Raw genomic sequence first — 12,074 nt, 5'->3', positions numbered from 1 at the left:
TTTTTTTTTTTTTTTTTGTTTTTTTTTTTGGCCATTGATATACTTGTCCTCCAGACCTCTGGGGCATGCCTGCCATACCAGGAAAAAAGTGCGCCACATTTGGGAAACCCCATATCCGTGACAACACTGAAAGCCCTGTGGTTGGACATGGCCCCTCACTCCCAGCCCACACTGTCTAGCTGCCTTTAGGCTCTGCCTGCTTCTCCCCAGGTCCTGCCACCTGCCGAACTGCCGCTGGCTGAGCGCTTGGCCCCTAGACCCCCACTAGGAGTGACTTTCTGCCCAAGGCACTCTGAGCACCCTGACCCCCACCCCACCTGACCTCTTTGCTGTCTGGAAGGCTGCAGCACCACAGGCCCCCAGGCTCTCTTGCCCTCACCCCTCATGCGTGTTGGGAAACACTCTACCTACGAAACCAGGATATTTTCTGTGCAGACTGAAATCCACTTGTTGGGAGCTGATTGGTGGGCCTGGTGAGTTTTCATGCTCATTTCATCCTGGCTAACCCCTCACGTGGCCTTTCACCTTCCACTCAGGAAACAAAAGCATCACATTTTTTCTCAAAAATGTACAGCTCCTTTTAAAATATATCCTAAGACTTCCTTTTCTGGATCTTCCTTAAAGAATAAATGATTATTCTAATATTTGTGCATATTAATTCAAACTGTTTTTAAAATTTATTTTGTTATCTTTTAAAGTGCAAAATTCTTACCAGGAATCAAGTTGCTCAAGTACCATCCACACAAAAAATAAAGGCTTGAATCAAACAGAATCATCCAGCAAACCCGGCCAAATGTCATGCCCCCTTGTTCTGGAGCCTGGTACATATTATTCCACTGAATCCCTAGCAGGAAGAAAAAGGTCAGAGTTAGAACTGCATGAGCTCTTTTACAGTAGATTTTGTCACAATGAGTTCATTATTTCTGGAAGCTCAAGTAAAGTTGAATAGAACTAAAACCAAAAGAAAATCAATACCACTGGCCATAACTCTTCAAATGAAATGTTAGCTTGTGCAATCTTACACCTATTTCAATGATACTAGGTGGGATGATCATTAACTACATTTTAATATCTAATACTTTAAAAAGTCTTAAAGGTCACCTTACTCATATCTAGTTTTATTTACTGAGTAGAAAGGACTTTGTATTTAAGGAAAATAAGCATTCAAAAAAAAATTTTTTTAATCTCCTTGAGAACCCAAATTCTAAACTGTGTAAGTCTCTGTGCTCTTGGAAAATACATAAATAAGATATATAAGAACTAGGGTGGGAAAGAATTATTATTTTCTTATAATATGTTTGTGATTTATTTCTGGATTAACATATAATTTAAGAAAAATATTCCCCTTTCTAAATTTCCCTATGGTACCAGGCTACAGTTCAATAAAATATATTTTTTAATCATTGTGTGCTTGGAATTTAGACCAAAACATTCAAGTGGTCTAACAGTGACCATTTTTTGTTTCTATCATCTTAATTCAATTATTCTAAAGATTAGTTAGAAGAAATCATTCAGGATTACTCATCTGTAAAAGAACATTTTAATATATCTTACTGAAAAACTCTAAGAACTCAAAGACCAGTACAAATTAACTGGCTAATGCAACAATAGCTAGAGTCAAATTTTACTTATAGCATGTGTTTTACCTCTGTTTACAAAAACACCCCCTCCCCCCGCAAAACCACACTAATATCTATGAAATACATGTACATTCTGGTTTAGAATTTTGGTTGTCAAATTCTCAATATAAGCAAAAAATGCTGCCAACAGATTTTTAGAAAATCATTTTAGGCTGCATTGGTATGAGATAATTGCACTCTATTTTATACTGGTTAGATTTATTTCTGGATCCTGATCTTCAGGAATGATCTAGTAAATCTAAGAGTAAAGATGAGAGCCAACAAATATGTGGATGGTTGTCATGTAAAAGGAATAATCAGAAAGGAGAAACTAGAAAACACGGATAGAGGATCTAGGAAGACAGATCCCAGGTCAACAATCATCTAACACAGTGGTACTATCCTTTTTGGTACCAGGGACCAGTTTCGTGGAAGACAATTTTTCCACAGACTGGGGGATAGAGGACGGTTCCAGGATGATTCAAGTGCATTACATTTATTGTACATTTTTTTCTATTATTATTACACTGCAATATATAATAAAATAATTACACAATTCACCATAATGTAGAACCAGTGGGAGCCCTGAGCTTGTTTTCCTGCAACTAGATGGTCCCATCTGGGGGTGATGCGAGACAGTGACAGATCATCAGGCATTAAATTCTCATAAGGAACATGCAAGCTATTGCATGTTTGTGAACCTTTGTGACACATACACCTATGTGAACCTTTGCATGCACAGTTCACATAACGTTCAGGCTCCTGTGAGAATCTAATGCCCCCACTGACCTGACAGGAGGTGGAGCTCAGGCAATAACGTGAGCAATGGAGAGTGCCTGTAAATACAGACGAAGCTTCTCTCCCTTGGCTGCTGCTCACCTCCTGCTGTAAGGCTCAGTTCCCAACAGGCCATGGACTGCTCCATGGCCCAAGGGTTGGGGACCCCTGATCTAACAGATGGACACATTTGCATACCCTACTCTTGGAAGGTTCAGAAGGTCACTCACCTGACCCGACGTCAGGGGTGGTATAAGGAAGACCCGAGCATTGGCTGAGTGGTTGACCTGGATAGTGTCTGAGGCAAGGGATGCCATGATTATTCTTGAATGTTCTCAAAACTGGGGCTACCAGACAGTGGGAGGTGTATACAACAGTGAAACCAGATATCCAAATCTCATTCTGAATGCTGTACTTGATAATGAAGACTTCCTACTGGATCACTTGCAATATAACTATTAATTTCCAAAAAGGTGATTCACTGAGAGTTACTTTTTACACATGCACGCTCTTACCTGTCTCTTGTCCTTCCAGGAATGTAATAAAAAATACTCCTTGTCCAAAGGCAGTTGTGGAGAGAAGGCACTGCCCACAGATTGATGGAGTGAAAAGAAAAACTGCACGTTAGTGTTTGATTGGGACCACAGAAAATCCACAACACTTAACTCAAAGAGAGAAGTCGTAACAACTTTTCATTCTGATGACACCCAACCATCGGTTCAGGCAGTCATTTAAATATTTTAATCTGAAAAACTTAGTAGAATGTCAGTCCACTCTGAAAAGCGTGATAACAAGCTAGTTTTTAACATTAAAAGGAATTATTTCTCTTTACTGAGATGCTTGAAGTGTCATAAATCCAATGCATCATACACAGAAATGTGTAACACAAAACAGTGAAAAATGGAATAGAGCAATTTACTATTTTTTATTATTAAGTGAATGCCCTGGAGCACATTGTAGGCTGTCTGATGGAATACATACACTATTCTACACTAGAAAGAAGGCGTATTGAAGAAAAATGTTATTTTATCTCAGTGGAGAGGTCTTATGTTAGAAAGAAACCCCATTGAAAAAAATATCTTACATTAAAAAATATAATGTACCAGAGTTAGATATTTTTTATTTGCTAAAAGCATTTGAATATATAAAAGAAAATCAAATTTTATATGCATAGAACCCACAAATATAAGAACCGAGGTAAAATTAAAAACACCACCATTTGAAAATTAGGTCAGATCATGGATGACTCCTTTTCTATGTACAAGGAGTATATGGGGAGGGACCGTGAATGGTCCCACTTGTGTTAATTATTCTGAAAACATCTACTTAACACTAACAAGAAATTATTGGTTATGAATTTTTACAAATGTGACATAAGCCAATCAACACCGATGAACACATATCAATAGATAAAACACTGATGGAATATAACCACTTTTTCATTCTGCATGTGTATCTATGTTGTGTGTACATGACTAGTAGAAACCAGAGAGCTTTGAATCATTTATTGAAGTTGAAGAAACATCAGTTGGCTTTCATATAAATATTTTACTCTAGGCCCTGAACGAGCAGAGAAGGTGTTCTGCTCCCAATAAGTGAGTGAAGCACTGGGGCTTTCATGAATCCTGTGCTGGACAAAAGGACTTTTAAGGGCCTTTAAATACCCCTGAGCAGCCCTGTGATCTAGGTCTCCTTGACATCTCCCCAAAGTCTCTGTTAAGACTGTCATATCTCTCAACAGACTGCAATTTTAGGAAGTCACTTGACCTGCTGGAGAGAATAGTCTTGAGCACAGTGCAAGTGTTTACAGTGATGCCACTGGCTCTCTGAAGAGATCATTTTAATAGGGATGGTTCACCCTCGCTTTGATTGAGTTCCTACTATGTTTCAGGCACTATGCTTGCCAGCAATTGTCATAAAATAATGAATATGTTTTTTACGTTCTACGTATTTGATGTCACAGACCTGAAAGTGTTATCATACTTTTTTAGGAAGTACATTTTAAATGGATGAGTGACTCTGACATTACTAACGGAGAGATTTTTCTACTCAATGTGATGTAATTCATAATGCTCCAAGAAAAAATGCTGATTTTTTACTTCTAAAATATCTTTAGAAATCTATTATTTTCCATGCATGAAAGAAAGAGAAAACAAAGTTATATGTTTCCTTAAGAATGCTGCTTATTTTCCAGAGTCTGCAGAAAGTCTCTGTTACATAAAAACTGGACATTCTTAATGGGCTGCTGTCCAGCAAAAACACTGCAGTTTCAATGGTTTACATTTGTGGGTAAGATTTTAAAAAGCAGATATCAGAAAACCCATGTAGATATGAATATGACAAATTGAAAAGGTGAGGGTGGTTGGTTTTGTTTTGTTAGATATATTGCAGTTTTGTTTTATTTTGTATTTTTACAAAACAACTTACTTACCAGAAATGTCTGAATGACAAAATTTAATTGGTTATGTAGAACCAATAGAACTATGTAGGGCAGAAAGCTGATCATGTACACCAGGCTGGTGCAAAGGGCCGCTGTATTAGCTTGGTTGAAAAATGCACTCAAGAGGTAGCTCAGCATGACGACTGACATCCCAAAATCCAAAAGAAAGAGGAAAATAATAAAGGCATTGCTGTGTGCAAAGATGCCACTTGTTTTCAGAATGACGGCCAGAGCAGCACTGCTTATGGTCAACACAGCCATGTTCTCCAGGAACCAGGCCAGGAAATGGGTCATTGGATGCACTCCCATCATCCGCAGATACTATCAAAAAGAGAAAAAACCCAAGGTTACCACAGAATGCATACTTGAGGAAGAACAAATCAGATAGTAGGAGAAAGAAGATGGACCAGTGGAAAGGTAAATCTGCTTGCTTGCAAATACCGCCCTTTGAAGGGCCCTGGGAAGGACATTGCCTCCTCAAGCTTGGTATTTGATTTTCATGAGCACTTGTATCCTGGAACTTAAAATTAAGTTAAATTTTTAAAACAGAGCCATTTATGACAAACCCATAGCCAATATCATACTGAACGGACAAAAGCTGGAAGCATTCCCCTTAAAAACTGGCACAGGACAAGGATGCCCTCTCTCGTCACTCCTATTCAACATTGTATTGGAAGTTCTGTCCAGGCCAAACAGGTAAGAGAAAGAAATAAAGCATATTCAAATAGGAAGAGAGGAAGTCAAACTGTCTCTGTTTGCAGATGACATGATCCTATATCTAGAAAACCCCATTATCTCAGCCCAAAAGCTACCTAAGCTAATAAGCAACTTCAGCAAAGTCTCAGGATACAAAATCAATGTTCAAAAATCACAAGCTTTCCTATACACCAACAGGAAACAAGCAGACAGCCAAATCATAAATGAACTCCCATTCACAATTGCCACAAAGAGAATAAAATGTCTAGGAATACAGCTAACAAGGGAAGCGAAGGACCTCTACAAGGAGAACTATAAACCACTGCTCAAGGAAATAAGAGAGGACACAAACAAATAGAAAAACATTCCGTGCTCATGGATAGGAAGAATCAATATCATTAAAATGGTCATACTGCTCTAAGTAATTTAGAGATTCAATGCTATTCCCATTAAACTACCATTGGCATTCTTCACAGAATTAGATAAATCTACTTTAAAATTCATATGGAACCAAAATTTAAAAAAAGAGCCTGTATGGTCAAGACAACCCTAAGACAAAAAAACAATTCTGGAAGCATCACACTACCTGACTTTGACCTATACTACAAAGCTACAGTAACCAAAACATCATGGTACTGGAATAAAAGCAGACACATAAACCAATGGAACAGAATACAGATCTCAGAAATAAGACCACACATCTATGACCATCTGATCTTTGACAAACCTGACAAAAATAAACAATGGGGAAAGGGTTCCCTATTTAATAAATGGTACTGAGAAAACTGGTAGCCATATGCAGAAAATTGAAACTGGACCCCTTCCTTACACCTTATACAAAACTTGACTCAAGATGGAGTAAAGACTTAAATGTATTTTTTGTTTCAATTTCATTTAGCTATTTTCTCATCTTTGTTATTTCTTTTCTTCTGCTAGGTTTGGGTTTCCATTGTTCTTGCTTCTCCAGTTCCATGAGGTGTGACCCTAGGTTGTCTATTTTTGCTCTTTCAGACTTTTTGATGTAGGCATTTAATATTGTGAGCTTTCCTCTTAGCATCACTTTTGCCATATCCCAAAGGTTTTGATAGGTTGTATCACTATTATCATTCAGTTCAGTTAATTTCCATCTTTATTTCATTCTTGACCCAATGATCATTCAGGAGCATGTTATTTAATTTCCATGTATTTGCATGGTTTTGAGGGTTCCTTTTGTAGTTTATTTCCAATTTTATTCTACTATGGTCTGAGCTATATATGACAAACCCACAGCCAATGTTGTATTGAACAAGGAAAAGTTGAAAGCATTTCCTCTGAGAACTGGAACAAGATAAGGATGCCCACTTTCACCACTACTATTCAACATAGTACTGGAAGTCCTAGTCAGAGCAATCAGACAAGATAAAGAAATGAAGGGCATCCAAATCAGTAGAGAGGAAGTCAAACTGTTGATGTTCGTTGATGATAATATCTTATACCTAGAAAACCCTAAAGACTCATCCAAAAATCTCCTAGAACTGACAAGTAAATTCAGCAAAGTTTCAGGATACAAAATTCACGTACACAAATTAGTAGCTCTGCTATACACCAACAGTGACCAAGCCGAGAATCAAATCAAGAACTCGACCCCTTTCACAATAGCTACAAGAAATAAAATAAAATACTTAGGAATATACCTAAACAAGGAGGTGAACCACCTCTACAAGGAAAACTACAAAATACTGTTAAAAGAAATCATAGACGACACAAACAAAGGAAACACATGCCGTGCTCATGGATGGGTAGAACGAATATCATGAAAATGACCATATTGCCAAAAGCAATCTGCAGTCCAATGCAATTCCCATCAAAATACCACCATTACTCCTCACAGAACTAGAAAAAACAATCCTGACATTCATATGGAACCAAAAAAATAACCCACACAGTCAAAGCAAGACTAAGCAAAAAGAACAAATCTGGAGGCATCACATTACCCGACTTTAAACTATACTATAAGGACATAGTCACCAAAATAGCATGGTACTGGTATAAAAATAGGCACATAGACCAATGGAACAGAATAGAGAACCCAGAAATAAACCCAAATGCTTATAGCCAACTGATCTTCAACAAAGCAAACGAAAACATAAAGTGGGGAAAGGACATCCTATTCAATAAATGATGTTGGGATAATTGGCAACCCACAAGTAGAAGAATGAAACTGGATCCTCATCTTTCACCTTATACAAAAATCAACTCAAGGTGGATAAAAGACTTAAATCTAAGCCCTGAAACCATAAAGAGTCTAGAAAAACAACATCAGAAAACCCTACTAGACATTGGCTTAGGCAAATATTTCATGACCAAGAACCCAAAAGCAAATGCAATGAAAACAAAGATAAATAAATGGGACTTAATTAAACTAAATGGCTTCTGCACAGCAAAAGAAATAATCAGCAGAGTAAATAGACAACCCACAGAGCGGGAGAAAATCTTCACAATCTATATATCCAACAAAGGACTAATATCCAGAATCTACAAAGAACTGCAAGAAAAAAACAAACAGTCTCATCAAAAAGTGGGCTAAGGACATGAATAGACAGTTCTCAAAAGAAGATAGATACATGCCAACAAACATATGGAAAAATACTCACCATCACTAATTATCAGGGAAATGCAAATCAAAACCACAGTGTAATATCACTCTACTCCTGCAAGAATGACTATAATTAAAAAAATCAAAAAATAATCGATGTTCACATGGATGCGGTAAAAAAGGAATACTTTTACACTGTTCATGGGAATGTAAACTAGTACAACCATTATGGAAAACAGTGTAGAGATTCCTTAAAGAACTCAAAGTAGATCTACCATTTGAACCAGCAATCCCACTCCTGGGTATCCACCCAGAGGAAAAGAAGTCATTATATGAAAAAGGTAGTTGCACACATATGTTTATAGCAGCACAATTCACAATTACAAAAATAGGGGACCAACCCAGTGCCCATCAATCAATGAGTTAACAAAGAAAAAGTATACACACACACACACACACACACACTCACCATGGAATACTACCCAGCCATATAAAGGAATGAAATAATAGCATACAGAGCAACCTGGATGGAATTTGAGACTATTATTCTAAGTGAAGTAACTCAGGAATGCAAAACCAAACATCACATGTTCTCACTCACATGTGGGAGCTGAGCTATGATACACGAAGGCATAAGAATGATTCATTGGACTTTGGGGACTCAGGGTAAAGGGTTGGGGTGGTGACTGATAAAAGACTATACATTGGGTACCAGGAACACTGCTCGGGTGATGGGTGCACCAAAATCTCAGAAATCACTACTGAATAACTTATTCATGTAACCAAATACCCCCTGTTCCCCAAAAAACCTATGGAAATAAAAAAATTAAGTTATGATAGTTTCAAGTTTTATAACAGTATTATAACAAAAATAGCAAGGCCTCTACATAAAAAAATTCTAAGCATAAATTAAGATGGGAAGTCTGCTGCTATGTTTTTCTGGGTTTGAAAAAAGTTGCTGAATGAGGAACATTGGCTTTGTTCTTGCAATCTCGTATGGCTATTCTTTGACTTTCTTTCACGTCAATGGAAAATATCTGTTAAAGTCTGGCATTGCTTCAGACTTCAACATAAAATCATCTTTCTGGAACAGGGACTCAGCTATTTTGTACACCAGAAGCCCAGCAGAGGAGAGGGAAGCAAAACAGAGAGGCTCAGGTTAGTTATGGGACAAAATCCATTTCCAAAGTCCCCAGCTTCCCCATCTTTGTCTCCTAGGCGAGGTTTAAGGATATTTACCTCTTCTATCTGGATCTCCTGCTCATACACCAATTTTCTGACCATGCTGACCACAGACACCATCCACGTCAGCATCATTATCAGTGGAAAAAAGAAACCAACGTTGTTCAGGAATCTGTAAGGGGATAATTTAGTCAGCATCCGGAGGCAAGCAAAATGACTCTACTATTATTTTACATTTTTCTTTCAAGTTACAAAGCACTTTCAGGAGCGATGTCTCCTTTGGTCATTTCTACATGCCTATGACTTAGGTAGGAGGGCCATGATTGGTGTGCTGATTTTGTAGGTGTGCAAATTCATGAAGGAACTCATGAAGGAGACACAACTGGTTCAAGGTCTCTCAGAGAGCCACAGCCCAACCACAATACTCTGTGACACTTGCCATAGGCAGAGCAGGTTGGAGCAAAGCAGGTCATTAATCCATGCCTACTATTTCCTCAACTTAGTTGGGACCATTATCTATCTTGAATTATGGATATTAATTGATCATAGATTATCATCTACAAAATACTTGAAAATTGGCAAATGAAAGTCTTCCTGTCTCTTTTCCCAACACTCACATTTCAACCCACTCTAACTGGGCTCCATTTCTAATATACACTTGAAATGACTCTTATCTAGGGCATCAGTGACAGTCATGCCTCAAAATCCAATGAGAATTATCCAGTCATTTTCCTTCTTGAGTTCTCAGGCATGTTTGATGACTTTGGTCATTCCCTTCTCCTCTCTTTCCTCTTCGCTTCCAGAACAACTCCCAGCTTTGCACCCACAGCTTGGCAATTTCTCTTTTGCCTGTCTTTAAATGTAGGCAGCCTCACCTCAAACTGGACCCTCTGTCTTCCCACCACATACTCTCTGAGCTCTAAATCCATGTAATAATTATTTATTCAACATTGAGACCAACCGCAGGTACACGCCATGTTACTGGGCTGGTGTTACATGAATGAGCCAAACAGTAAAAGGCCCTGCCATTAAGGATCTTTCATTCTAGTATGTTGGCAAGGTGAAAAGGGACATAAAGTAATCCAATAAACACAGATTGCTATGTTCTGTCCCTGCCAAAACTCATGTTGAAATTTAATTGCCCATGTAATGGTATTGAGAGGTAATGCAGCCTTAAGAGGTGTTTGGGTTATGGGGTCTCCACACTCGTGAATGGATTAACATAGTTCTCATGAGACAAGGTGAGTTCCCAGGGTACTGGATTAGTTCTTGAGAAAGCTGGCTGTTATGAAGCAAGTTTGCCTCTCATGTATGAAGCACACACCCTCTCTCCCTTAAACTTCCCGCCATGAGTTGAAGTGGCATGACGCCCTCAGCAGAAGCCGACCAGACAGGCTGCCTAATCTTGGACTTCCTGCCAGAATTATGAGCCAAATAAACTTATTTTCTTTACAGACTACCCAGTCTTGGGTATTCTGTGATAGCAACACAAAAAGGACTAAAACAGAGATGCATAATGTCAGGTAGTGATAAATGCTATGAGGAAAAAAAGAACCAGCTTAACCAAAAGTGAGAAGGAATGCTGTTTCAGACAGGGCGATTCGCTGAGCTGACAGCGGAAAAAATACTCAAGCAGAAAGCGGATGCAGTAAAGAAATGAGTCACACAGGTATCCGAAGGGAGACTGCTCCAGGCAAAGGAAAAAAAGGGCAAGGACCAGAGGTTGGAGCAAACAGAACACAGGTCAGGAGCAGCCAAGGCCTTCATGCAACAGCAGCAGATGGGGTCAGAGCATGAGCAGAGGACAGATCATGCAAGGATCTTTCATGTCAGGGTAAGTTCTATATTTTATTCAGTGAACAAGAAAGTACATTGAAAAGACTTTAAAAGGAAGAGAAAGAGAGAAACAGAGAGGTAGCATAGTTAGGTGCACAGTGTTTTTAAAAAGACCACTAAATGCTATGTAGACAATGGAGTACAGGTGGGGAAGCCTGTGAAGCAAGGGGTCAGAAGGCTACAGCAGACTCAGCAGTCTAGATGAGAAACAAGGGGTCCCCAACAAAGACTGTGGCCCTGGAGACAGGAAAATGTCCAGATTGGACACTTGCCCTGCTGAAGTAGCCTCTCAGAGGACCTCCAGAACTTCTCCTTCATAGCATTAATGACAGCATGGAGGACGTTCAAAAATTTTGATGTCTGCAAAATCTAAGCTCCTTAAGGAAAACCTCTCACTGTATCTCCTTGCTCTGGCAAGGGCCTGCCTCATAATGGAAGCCAAATACTTATTAATAAATAGATGGATGTGTAACAAAGAAAAGGAAATTCACCTCTTTGTTTTTATTCGCTTTTCTGCTTAAGGCAACTTTTACAACCTGTCAACTTTGCAGGTCATGTTTGAAAGTTAAATATGTGCTGGGTGCGGTGGGTCATTCCTATAATTCCAGCACTTTGGGAGGTCGAGGCAGCTGGATCACCTGAGATCAGGAGTTTGAGACCAGCCTGGCCAATACATGGTGAAACCATGTCTCTACTAAAAATACAAAAATTAGCCGGGTGTGATGGCGCATGCCTGTAATCCCAGATACTCAGAAGGCTGAGGCAAGAGAATCACTTGAACCTGGCAGGCAGAGGTTGCAGTGAGTTGAGAAGAAAGAAAGAAAGAAAGAAAGAAAGAAAGAAAGAAAGAAAGAAAGAAAGAAAGAAAGAAAGAAAGAAGAAAGAAAAAAAAAGAAAGAAAGAGAAAGAAAGAAAGAAAGAAAGAAAGAAAGAAAGAGAAAGAAAGAAA

The 12,074-nt window shown here is 38.7% G+C and overlaps 1 protein-coding gene across 1 annotated transcript in view; it reads right to left on the bottom strand.

Moving 5' to 3' along the window:
• ABCA13 (ATP binding cassette subfamily A member 13) overlaps positions 1–12,074 on the bottom strand; it is a 503,546-nt gene that overhangs the window by 283,726 nt on the left and 207,746 nt on the right. Inside the window, 4 exon segments of the mRNA XM_017868548.1 lie at positions 713–844; positions 2,912–2,981; positions 4,828–5,157; positions 9,347–9,461. Of these exon segments, the coding sequence (XP_017724037.1) occupies positions 713–844; positions 2,912–2,981; positions 4,828–5,157; positions 9,347–9,461 (647 nt within the window).

The sequence above is a fragment of the Rhinopithecus bieti genome, unplaced genomic scaffold (genome assembly GCF_001698545.2).
Source record: "Rhinopithecus bieti isolate Rb0 unplaced genomic scaffold, ASM169854v2 scaffold_3527, whole genome shotgun sequence".
NCBI classification, from domain to species: Eukaryota; Metazoa; Chordata; class Mammalia; order Primates; family Cercopithecidae; genus Rhinopithecus; species Rhinopithecus bieti.
This window is presented reverse-complemented; position numbering and strand designations above follow the sequence as displayed.